This window comes from Pundamilia nyererei, unplaced genomic scaffold (genome assembly GCF_000239375.1).
Source record: "Pundamilia nyererei isolate P.nyererei 1_Seehausen unplaced genomic scaffold, PunNye1.0 scaffold00069, whole genome shotgun sequence".
Classification (NCBI taxonomy): domain Eukaryota; kingdom Metazoa; phylum Chordata; class Actinopteri; order Cichliformes; family Cichlidae; genus Pundamilia; species Pundamilia nyererei.
In genome coordinates, this window is record NW_005187470.1 from 2,777,156 (window position 1) to 2,788,695 (window position 11,540).

An 11,540-nucleotide genomic window follows, 5' to 3' on the forward strand; every position below is an offset into this window, starting at 1 on the left:
GCTGATCCATTCCTCACTTGCACTTTACTAAAAAGGCACATTTTTGTTTCACTTAATATAAAGTGTTAGCAGGATGTCTTACCTCTACACTCATATCTGAGGTCTGAGAAGATAACATGTTCCTGAGAGAACACAAACAGTCCCAGTCTGCCTCCAGCCAGGGTGTGGTCATACACGGCCCCCGAGTCGGACAAAATGTCCCTGCCCTCGTACACCACCACCCTGCAAAGGAAGCACAGTATAGCCAACCCAGTGCAAATCAGCCGTAGTACAACACTACCATGTTCACATTAAATTTAAGTTAAAATCATAAGTAAAATGCAAGATAACCTGCAGAAAGTAACTAAAGGCATTTCAATTTCAAATAGTATCATCAAGGACATTTTTGAGGTATCTTTTCTATTCTTCTTCTTTTTCTGCTTGTGATTCGCAAAGTTACTATAAATTCACACTTTACGTTTTTCTTGACGTTGCATACTTTACGGTTTTTTTTCACGGACATCACAGAGGACGTGATGTAAGTTGGAGATATATTCATAGCAGTTACAATGGAGCTTTGGAGCAAGTATCCAAAATATCAATACATGTCCGTCCTTCACAGTCAAAGAGCAGGAGCTTCTTTTCAGCCTCACATTCACTTAGTGTACAGTTGTACATTCATTCTCCAGTACAGTCATTCAGTAACAGGAATGCAGCACTGCCACAGCATGTATCAAAAAAGAGTATTTTTTCAAATCTGTCACATAACAGCTTTTTTCTCTGACTTCTGTTTTTTCCAGATTGGAAATCTCACTATGGCACTGCTGTTGTTTTCCCCATCTGCACATAAACAGCACAGAGCACAGAGAATGTAGCCTGGGGTTGTTTTTATTTTGTTGTTGTTGGGTTTTTTTTTATCCAGGCTATTAGTGAGAAATACAACTAAACAGAAGTAGATGTGGCAGGTTGAGGAGAAGTGGGTTGGACTTGGAAAGTGAATTACACTGTTATCATAAAATAACTCTTAGAGATTGATGATGTCCTCGAGTGTAAGAACATTTCAGGCTGACACAAATGTGATTTCCACAGATTGAAGAAGTCATTCTGCAGATTGTTGTTGCACTAAAACCTACATGAACTGAACTGGGCCACAAAAATTTTATTTCAAAGAACATGCCCCAGATTTTTTTCTATTTTTTACCAATAATAACATTAATTTTAATAGTTTGCCATACATGCAAATATACACAGGCATGTTCAGCGCTATCACAAATGTCTAAAATTCCTGCCTGCAAGTTGGATTTTGACTTAAAATTAAGAAGTTTCTTTGGAAATAATAGGTAATAATGTGTTCCGTGGGTAGTAATTGGGTTAAAAAATACTGGTATGGTCCTATAAAAGCCAAGCCAATAATACCTGAATGTTCAGCTGTAAATGTTCAGTTGTTTCCACTAGAAAAGAGCTCGAGTTCTCCTGAGGAAACCTGCCAATCTTTGTTTTTCTAATTCTAAAAGTTTGGTGGATTCCAAGTTCATAATCCAGCTGTGACAGCTGTTTATGACAGCTCAACCCCAAAAATATAAATTAAATCCAGGTTCCAAATACAAAAACCAGCCGAGCGACAAATGTTTCATCTCAGTATATCTGGGTTTTTTTTTTAAATTTAGGTTATTGTGTAAGTGTATCTAATGAAGGCATGTAAAAATTTTGCCTTAATACTATGAAAAAACCCATTACAGGCAATCAAAAGTCATGCAGTCATGATAAAACTTGAAAACTTTGCCATGAGTCCTGTGACAAACTAAGCACACCCTTAATGCTTCCATAGGACTTAAGTAATGCAAAAGACTTTACCTCAACCTAGCTGTCAAGCACAGTAGTGGAGGTGTGATGATTTGTGTATGTTTTGCGGCCACAAGACCTGGGCACCGCACAGCCACTGAGTTAGCCATGAGCTTCCCTGTATACCAAAGTATTCTAGAGTCAAACTTGACACCATCTATATGACACCTACAGCGTGGCTAGCAAATCTATAGGAGAATGGCTGAAAAAGAAAAGAATCAAGGTGATGCAATGGCCCAATAAAAGTCCAGACGTCAACCTGATTGATATGCTGTGGCGAGACCTTAAGAGAGCTGTGCATAAACAAATGCTCGGAGACCTCAATGAGCCGATTCACCACTGTAAAGAAGATCGGGCCATAATCCTCCACAAGGACGTGAGAGACTGATCACCTCAAACAGAAAATGATAACATCAAGTTATTGTTGCTAAAGAAGGAATGCAAAGAGTCCTGTGAAAAACGTTCTTTTTCACATGACTGTCGGAGATAAGGACGCACTTTTTAATCATATTATTTTGCTCTAGCATATCTAAACCCTCATGACTTCCTGACTACAGGGGCTAGCCACAAGAAATTTTCAGGCCTGACATCTAAGCTCTGTTAAAAACAACAGCAAAATTCATTTTACACCCACTCCATGTGTCACAAGCTAAAGCCCAAATCTCATTTTTTGTCAGCATGATTTTCTCTGTAACCAACTTTGAGCATCAATCTCATGGGATATATCATAGTTTCAAAGCAACATTGGCCCAATTAAATGTTGATGATGTAGAGTAAGAGAAACATGTGTCAGAGAAAACTTCAAAAAGTGCATTTGGGATAAACTTTTAATACTTAAATCATCATGTGGGATAGGTTGCTGGTCAAAACAAGTTACGGGATAGCATATGAAAAGTCTCTTTTTCCTACATTTTGATACGAGGCTAATCTTCTAGCTGTATTTAATCATATTTTAAGTTGATTCTGAGTGGGTCAGGTGGGAGGATTCACTGATCTTTCATGGAAAAACCCAGAAGTATAACTACTTCACAGAGCAATATCTTCTGTCAGAAATGAATATATGCTGCATATTCTGGGGTCACTGCTTCTTTCAAGAATCAATAATCCATAATAAATCAAACCACAGTTGTGGTGACACTTTACATTATGGTTTGTACCTGATAAACCCAGTCTTGGGTCGGTGGATAAGGTGCATGCGGTAGGGTGTGTAGTCCTTCCAGCCAATTTTATTGGGGTCGTGCCACAAAGTTCTGACCTGAAACATATTCAGGCGCCACGGAGGACAATCATATTTATCTAATGTTTACTGCGCCAAACAATTTAATATTCAGAAAGTGTTATCTTTTAAGATAAGATTTTCTTTGTATTTTTTATGATACTGAAAGCACAATAAAAAGGTGGCAGATTTATGAGTTTACTCATTCTAACCTGGTGTCTAGTGTTTCCTGTGTGCCACAGAGCATTGCGCAGATACTCCCCTGGTCCTGTGTTTGAGTTGACCAGTTTGATTGAGACTCCAGCAGTGCCGAAAGCTTTGGTTGGCTTTTTCTCCCAGTAGGCCTGAGACACCTGCGCTTACAGAAAAAAAATCAATGTGGTGGAGAGAAATGGTTACATGTTCTCTATTATGTATTTTAAGTTTATTGCTTGTGAGAATTAAGAGTCAGCGTTCAGCTCGCACCTGTTTCCACATGACAACGTAGAAGCGTTGACTGGACTGATAGGCAAACACAATCCCTGCGTAGTCGTCATCTCGGTTAGTATTTACATAAAATGTGACACTGAAGTCCACGGCGCTGAACTTGTCGTATCCTGTTCAGACACAGGAATATTATTCATGTTGACTAATCACTTTCATTATATGTCTTATATGTTTAGTGTTTTTTATGGTTAATCTCACCTAAAGCGATCCCGGGGTCAGAGTTGGCAATCTGCAGCAGCTCTGTACCCTGGCTGCGGATGACCCAGAGGGGGTCAGACTGCGTGGTGCCTTTAGGGTCCAACAAAACAACCTGAAACTTCCGGAAATCTGTAGACCCAATATCCTGGTTCAGGGGACAGGGATCCAACGCATCTGGAATACTGTCATTGTCAAAGTCATCAAAGCATGCGTCTCCACTGCCATCACCTGAAAGAATAAAGAAAAAAGAGAACAAGTGTAACTTGACTTTTCCTTATTATTTTTTGCCAAGATGGGGGAAAAGAACTGGACAAGATAACATGAAAATGTACTAAGAAAACCATGTATGATGGTGGATAGATCAACCTTTTAAGTATTATTAATTACACTACAGAGAGCCATTAAGTGTTTATGTTGATGTCCAAGATCAATATGACCTGAAGCAATGGAAACTGGACTCATAGTCACAAGATTTTATTTCATGACTGCAAAATCCATTAATCATAAATTGTACAAGTTATTTTCCCTGTGTGACAGCAAACTATTTGTTCATGTCTGCATTTTGATATTAGCTTTGATATTAGCCTGACACACCTATGACTGGCTAGAATGGGAATCAGGTCTTATTTTATTTTTAAATGAAATCAAATTGCTCACTTTTTTTTTTATTGATTTGAAACATCCCTGTTTACTTTCTATTTTGCCTCCTTGGGTAGACTAGGATAGGATAGCTCAGCTGTAACAACACTGACCATCAGAGTCTACCTGGTCCCTGTTGGGTACCAGTCTGCAGTTGTCACGGTCATCAGGGATACCGTCATTGTCGTCGTCATGGTCACAAGCATCTCCCTTTCCATCTTTGTCGTGGTCAGCCTGATTGCTGTTGGCAATATAGGGGCAGTTGTCTAGAGTGTTTTGGTGGCCGTCCTCATCGATGTCCTCATTGTCGTCGCACATGTCTCCCACCAGGTCACTGTCAGAGTCAAGCTGCCAACACATGTGGATGTAGTGTATAATATGTTTTGGGTCACTACAAACAGCATTATTTATTTAGTGCAGGGAATACTTCTCTATTAGCCTGGGGGCTCGGATTAGATGAGAAATTAGCTAAAATATATAAATAAATAAAAAAGAGGTCACAATTAAATGAAATTAAATCTTACGGTTTCTCTTAAGGTCCTACCTCAGCATTTCAATTTTGTTTTTGTTTTGGGACTATAGCACTACCTAGATACTTTCTTTTTCTGTTGTAGATTTACTGCTGTGCTTGGGATCATTATACTGTTGCATGGCCCAGTTCCAGCCAGGCTTTAACTGTTGGAGAGATAGGCTTACATTTGATTGTAGAATACTTTGTTATGTTATGCATATTTGTTCATGGTTGACTCAATAAGGTGACCAGACCCTATGATTTGGGCAAAACAAGCCCAAATCATCATCATCCATCCAACCAAAAGCTGGAAATGATAAGCTAAAAATATGGCGACCAGTTACAAGCGTTAGCTAATTGTATGAATTATCAGTTAAAATTATTAATTAAACATAATAAGTAAATATTTCTCTAAAATCAAAAGTTGGAAATAATTAACTAAAACATGTCTCACAGTTGGAACTGCTAGCTCAAATCATCAATAAACAAAATAGCTTTCTAAACATTAGCTAACCTGTGGCAGCAGCATTTAATGAAGAGTTTTTAAATATAATAGTGACTAAAAGTAGTTGATTAATGGGTGACGGAGTTTTCTTACTGTAACTAATGAATTGTAAGCAACATATAATCACAAAGAGTTTAAAATAAACTGGAGGCAGTCCGAATCTAACTTTAAAATTAGCTCAAATGCACTTATTTAAATATAAAAGGTATGTTCATAAACAGATTAGTAGATTCATCTGACAGGGTTTTGGGGGTAAGTCAGAAGAAAAAAATGTTTGAAAACTTTTGATTTTTTCAAGAACCTGGTCTGGGTTATGTAGAAGTGGACAGTTGTCACACTGGTCTCCGACACCATCCAGGTCTGTGTCCCTCTGGTCGGTGTTGTAGACTAGAGGACAGTTGTCCCGGTCATTCAGAACCTCTGAAAGAATAGACAGAAACACACACACATACACAGCCTTTAGACTGATTTAAAAAAAAAAAAAATTTTGTGTGAACATAACCAGACAAATAATATACATCAAGGCTATGTTTCGGTAAATTCAATTTCATCTATATTTTCAAGTTCATATCTACTTTTTTTGAGTTATTACATTGCCAGCACTGTCACTTTATTACCACCAATTGATCCTGATTCCAAGCAGACTAGCTGCACATTCAAGGCCTGGTACAATGAGTTGTTCTTACCGTCTCCATCTATGTCGATGCTGCAGGCGTCTCCCTCTCCATTGTTATCAGTGTCTGTCTGCATAGGGTTGCTTTCAAATGGACAGTTGTCGCAGCTGTCCCCAACCCCATCCCTGTCAGAATCAAACTGCCGAGGGTTGTACATCAGCGGGCAATTGTCCTGTGTCAAAAAAACACACATTCACATGGATGTTTGCATACGGCAAGACACGCCTGTTTTCAATCATGGCGACTTTAAAGTGGTTTTGTCTCACCCTTTCATCTGTGATGCCATCATTGTCATCATCAGGGTCACAGGCATCGCCCTGTCCGTCCGCATCCAGGTCTTCCTGTCCAGAGTTTGGCAGCATGGGGCAATTATCCTGCAGCCAGTCACAACAAGGATTAATGGTATGCAGCTCAGGTATTTCTCAACAAGTCTGAATGATTTTAGCTCACGCTGAAGTAGATATTTTACCTTTTCACAGTGATAGGTGGCATTCTGCTTGCAGGGTAATCTATTATTGGGCCAGCCATCCAGATCAGAGTCCTCACCACACAGGGAGCCATCGCCAGCAAACCCCACCGCACACACACACTTGTACAAGACCTCAGACGCCAGGCCAAGGTATATACACTCAGCATACTTGTGGCAAGTGTGTGTGTTGTCTTTGCAAGGGTTGTACGGTTCACACACCTACAAACAGAGCAGCTCTTTGAGAATCCAAAAGTCTCTACGGTTAATGACTGCAGGTCAAAGCAAAGAGAAAAACACCTGCCTGCCTGGTTTTCAGGGCTTCATCCAGACCGAGGCCATACGGTTGAGTGCCTTTATGGCGCGGCGGACAGGGCAGGCAGTAGAATCCAGGGTCTGTGTTTATGCACAGTGTAACACACACTCCCTCCACTTCACACTGAAGAGATGGAGGTTGAGAGATTATCCATGTTCAGCATATCAAACATGAACTGTACAAAGGTGTTACGCGTGTTGAAAGAAAATCTCTTTGTCAGGATCAGACTACAGAATATTTCAATGGTTACTAAGTCAGAGAAGTTAAAAATGAGTCCACTGACTTCTGGAAATGTCATTAGCGCTTCAGATAAGTATCGGAAAAATTAAAGTTTTGACAAAACGATTCCATCAGGCAAAAAGTTAATGACTGATGAAAGTTCTTAATCTCTGGAGGAATATGAATATCTGTACCAAAATTCATGGTAGTTCATCTAGCTGTCTTGTCACTTAAATCAAAACCATAAATGTGGTATTAGAGGAAAAATCTGGGTCACCAATGTTATTCGGATGCATCATCTGGGAGCCATAAGGTCTAAAAAATTCCCAATAATTCATTCCATAGTTATAGAGACACTTTAACATATGCAACCAACTGACAGGCAGGCATTATCATCACTGGAAACGGCCCTGCTGACCTTGTCAAGTTGGGCCACAATTCACTACAAGGAAATAAAGATAACTCCCTGAAAATCAATGAAATGCAGCATTATGCTAAGGAATTGTGAGGAGGACCTTTCCTACGCCATGCATCAGCGAAGTTAGGCCATTGTTGCGCTCATATTGTGTAGTGTGATCCTGTGTCTAATCTCATTACCTCATTCTCATCTTCACAATGAGTGCCGTTACCACTGAAACCCAACGGGCAGCGTCCACATTCCCATGATCCATCGCGATGCGTTGTGCATTTAACCCCAGGAAAACAAGGATTAGAAAGCAAGCACATATCTGAAATGCATAAAAATTTACACATAAAAGTCTTTTACACTTAGTCACAAAGCAAATTGTTCAAGTGTGGGTCAATTGCACCATAATGATTCTGAAGGAATTCACATTCGAATCATTTCTCTTTTCTATCCTAAGCCTCTGTAATTGAATAAAGTAGAGCAAACAGTGAAGGATATTATTTCTTAATCCTCAATTGTTTGAAAACATGTTCTCTCCAATAAAATGGGATTAAGGTTCTCTATGTATGTGAGGCTTAGCCTGCATGTAGAATAACATTAGTTGGTACAGCTGCACAAGGTTAAGGTTTACCTAAAGGACATGGTTGTTTGTTACATCCTTCATAGTCCACAGCATCTCCAGCACAAGGCTTCCCGCCGTTCTGAGGGGCGGGGTTCACACACTCTCGCTGGCGACTCATGAGGCCCCCGTTACATGTCTCTGAACAGACTGACCATTCAGTCCAGGCCGTCCAGCCTCCAGCAACTACACCGAAATGCATCATTTACCTTTGAGCCACTTTTAATGCGTATGAGTGCTTTCAAATGTGCAGCTGTGCGCTCCTACTTACTCGGGCAGAGCGTGTTGTTGCAAGGCTGTGTCTCCATGGCGCTACCTGTGCACCCCTTGCCCCCCTTCTGTGGTGGAGGATTGTTGCACAGACGGACCCGTGTAATGTTTCCTTCTCCACATGTGGTTGTGCACGCAGACCAAGGAGACCAAAGGCCCCAGTTCCCGTCAGCACGCACTAGACAAATAAAGACAAAAGAAAGTCAGACCACCGCTACAGCTCAGCAGCGTACAGAGAACAAAACATGTTTCCAATTACGATTAGAAACTCTACGATCTCCATTTGTCTGAGGTTTCATATTTTCGCCATCTGGGAATTGCCAGTTCACTGTTTTGAATAGGACTTGGCTCAGTCAGTCACTAAAAGAGCATTAAGCTGAAACAGGTGACAGATCCGATGTGCAGAGTGATGCCTTACCCTTGCGGTCACACTTCATCATCATGCAGCTGCGGGTTTGGACTGACGGGCCAGAGCAGGACGGCATGATGCCATTGCAGGATCGACCCCTTTGCTGCCCTCCACGTCCACAGGTGGCGGAGCAGTGGGTCCACTCAGACCATGGGGACCAGCCGTCTTCATCATCTTTATTACATACAGACAACAGACATGTGTTGTTGTTGTTGTTGTTGTGTTTTTATTATATTTATTAATCTTGGCATCCATGTAAAGACAAAATCCCAGCTGCAGAAAAATGATACTCACTAAGACAGACAGGACAGCAACTTCCATCGACAAAAGACGGATTGATGCAGGACACAGGAGCACATGACACCTGTTGACAAACCACCTTTCCATCCTGGCAAGACAGTCCAGTGTTGATACATTTAGATTTTCTAACAATATCACATTATTGAATCCAGATGTTTTGCTGAATGCCAGTTCTTGCAAGGAATGGTATGTTTTCATGAGTCATAACAAGTCAGGCTAATCCTTCATCCCATCCTCAACAAAAAGAATGGTTCTTATAAAAAGAAACAGACGTAGGGATGAGGATGAAGCATGCATAAAATATAGAACTTCTGGTAATAAATGAAACCACATTGCATACAAGTGAAACTTCCCCAATTGGTAAACATCGTTTAAAGGAACAGTTGGACATTTTTAAAATGCTGCATATTTGCTTTTTATTAAGTATTAGAGCGAAGCGAAGCAATAATAAGTTGCAGCAGTCAAGTCGTCAACCAAAGTCCTTGTGTATAAAAACATTGGTAAGCTACCTTGAAGATTAATTTAATGCTAAAGGTTGTCACTTATAATTTTCCATTTTACTTTGCTGGTGTAGATGATGATATTAATATCTGCTCTCTATCTCTTATAAATCCTTAATTCAGTTAAATGCTTGCATGGTATTTCCCCAGGAAATTCTGCCAGTGTGTTATTGTAGTTAATAGATTTGTTCAGCACAAACCTGGCAAGTACAGGAGGTGCAGCTGTCAACCTCCCAGTCCTCCCCCTGCTCGTACACTCGTCCATCCTGCACGCACAACGCCTCACTGTCTCTGTCAAGATCATTGTCACTGCTGTCACCATCACCACCTCTGCGGCTGCTTCTGATGCTGCTGCTGACGCCACTGCCGTTGCCGTTGCCATTACCATTGCCACTGCCGCTGCTGTTGCCACTGCCATTGCTGCGGTCACGGCCGTGGCTGTTGCTGCTGCTGTTGCCGTTCCCGTTGCTGTTGCCATATCCTCTGCCACTGCCGTTGCTGTGGCCACGGCCGTGGCTGCTGCTGCTGCCGTTGCCGTTCCCATTGTCATTGCCCCTGCCATTGCCGTTGCTGTGGCCACGGCCGTGGCTGCTGCTGCTGCTGCTGCTGTTGCCGTTCCCATTGCCTCTCCCATGGCCTTTCCCTTTGCCACTGCTGGTACCACTGCCATGTCTGTTACTGAGTTCATCCAAAGATATCCGTATCTCTTCATTTTCTTTGGACTGAAAATACTAAAATTAGCTAAATACATTTTTCAAATAAGAAAGTATTATTGTGTATTTATATTGAATGAGACCAGCCAAACTACTGTGGGCCATATCTGTGGGGAGATTTCCTCTTGGTTTTTTTTTTTTTTTTTCCCCAGAGGCATTTGCCACAGACCACAGTACTTCCTGACAGAAAATCCTTTATTTGTGCCATTTGCACTGGAAAAAGAATTACTCTCAGAATTTAAATTCAGTCAACTTTTCTGTGATGACACAGAATAAAAAGTGTATTACAACCTTGGTAAACACATAGTTATTGAAAATGGACTATTACTGGTTTAAATAATCTAAAAATAATCTAAAAAAAAAGATTTAAAAATGTTCATGTTTAAAGTTACTTTTACCTTAAAAATGACACAACATTTTAACCTGTTTGCTAAAAAATATTTAAATTCTTGCTCATGCTGCTATAAAATAATGTACCATCAGGCAATAAGAAACACAATTTTAACAAATACCATGATAAATGTGCATGCTTTTATGCATCTTACTACTCTATCCAAGTCTTCGAGCAGGTTGTTGGTCACAACACGTAGGCCATGGATCTCAGTGAGCAAGCCAAACAGGTCCTCACACGGATGAAGACAGATTTGCGATGACAAGTTGCTGACCTTTGCGCCATCCACACCTGTGGAGGAGGCACGAGTATGTGTGGGCTTTTCAAGATTTAGATATGATTCTGCTTTAATGATAAAGAAACAGGCGGAGCAACTGTACTGATGCATATGTGTGGTACCTGCACACACTCCTGCTGCATAGAGGAATATCAAAAGCTGAAGGAGACCCCTCAGATAACCCATTCCTGCTTACACATAAATAACACATGCAGTCACCTTGAAATATAGAAAGTAACCTCCTATATAGAATCCAAGCAGATCTCAGGCATAGGAAATAAAAGAAAAAGAAGGACAAAAAGAGAGAAATAACCATGCATACCTGCGTTCTCCTTGCTCCTCTGCCTTTCCTGACTAGAAATCACAGCCAGTAGGCTCGTCCCTGCTGCAGCTCCGCAGGGGCTGTAGTGGAATGTCTCCTTTTCCTCTTCCTTGATTGCTTCCCTCCTTTATTATCTTCTCACCTTGGTATCCAGAGTGAAGATCACCAGCACAGTTCACTCAGTAATTTGTCACTGAATCATCCAAAGAAAAGAAAAAAGGGATGGGTTTGGTAAGAGAGTAATCTGAGTAAGAAACATGCAGACAGCTTTGTTAGTTCGGG

At 40.8% G+C, this 11,540-nt stretch overlaps 1 protein-coding gene across 1 annotated transcript; it reads right to left on the reverse strand.

Annotated features, from left to right (window-relative positions):
• Positions 1–65: 65 nt before the first annotated feature.
• On the reverse strand, positions 66–11,540 carry LOC102196927 (thrombospondin-2-like). Its single transcript, XM_013911660.1, has 20 exons — positions 11,259–11,540; positions 11,059–11,124; positions 10,814–10,950; positions 9,756–10,277; positions 9,050–9,143; positions 8,765–8,929; positions 8,348–8,524; positions 8,089–8,262; positions 7,649–7,779; positions 6,821–6,955; positions 6,520–6,738; positions 6,317–6,424; positions 6,063–6,222; positions 5,678–5,796; positions 4,474–4,708; positions 3,722–3,949; positions 3,503–3,633; positions 3,250–3,390; positions 2,979–3,076; positions 66–222 (listed from the first exon to the last, which is right to left on the reverse strand). The coding sequence occupies exons 2-20, from the start codon at positions 11,120–11,122 to the stop codon at positions 66–68; spliced, it is 3,195 nt and encodes a 1,064-aa protein (XP_013767114.1). The 5' UTR covers positions 11,123–11,124; positions 11,259–11,540.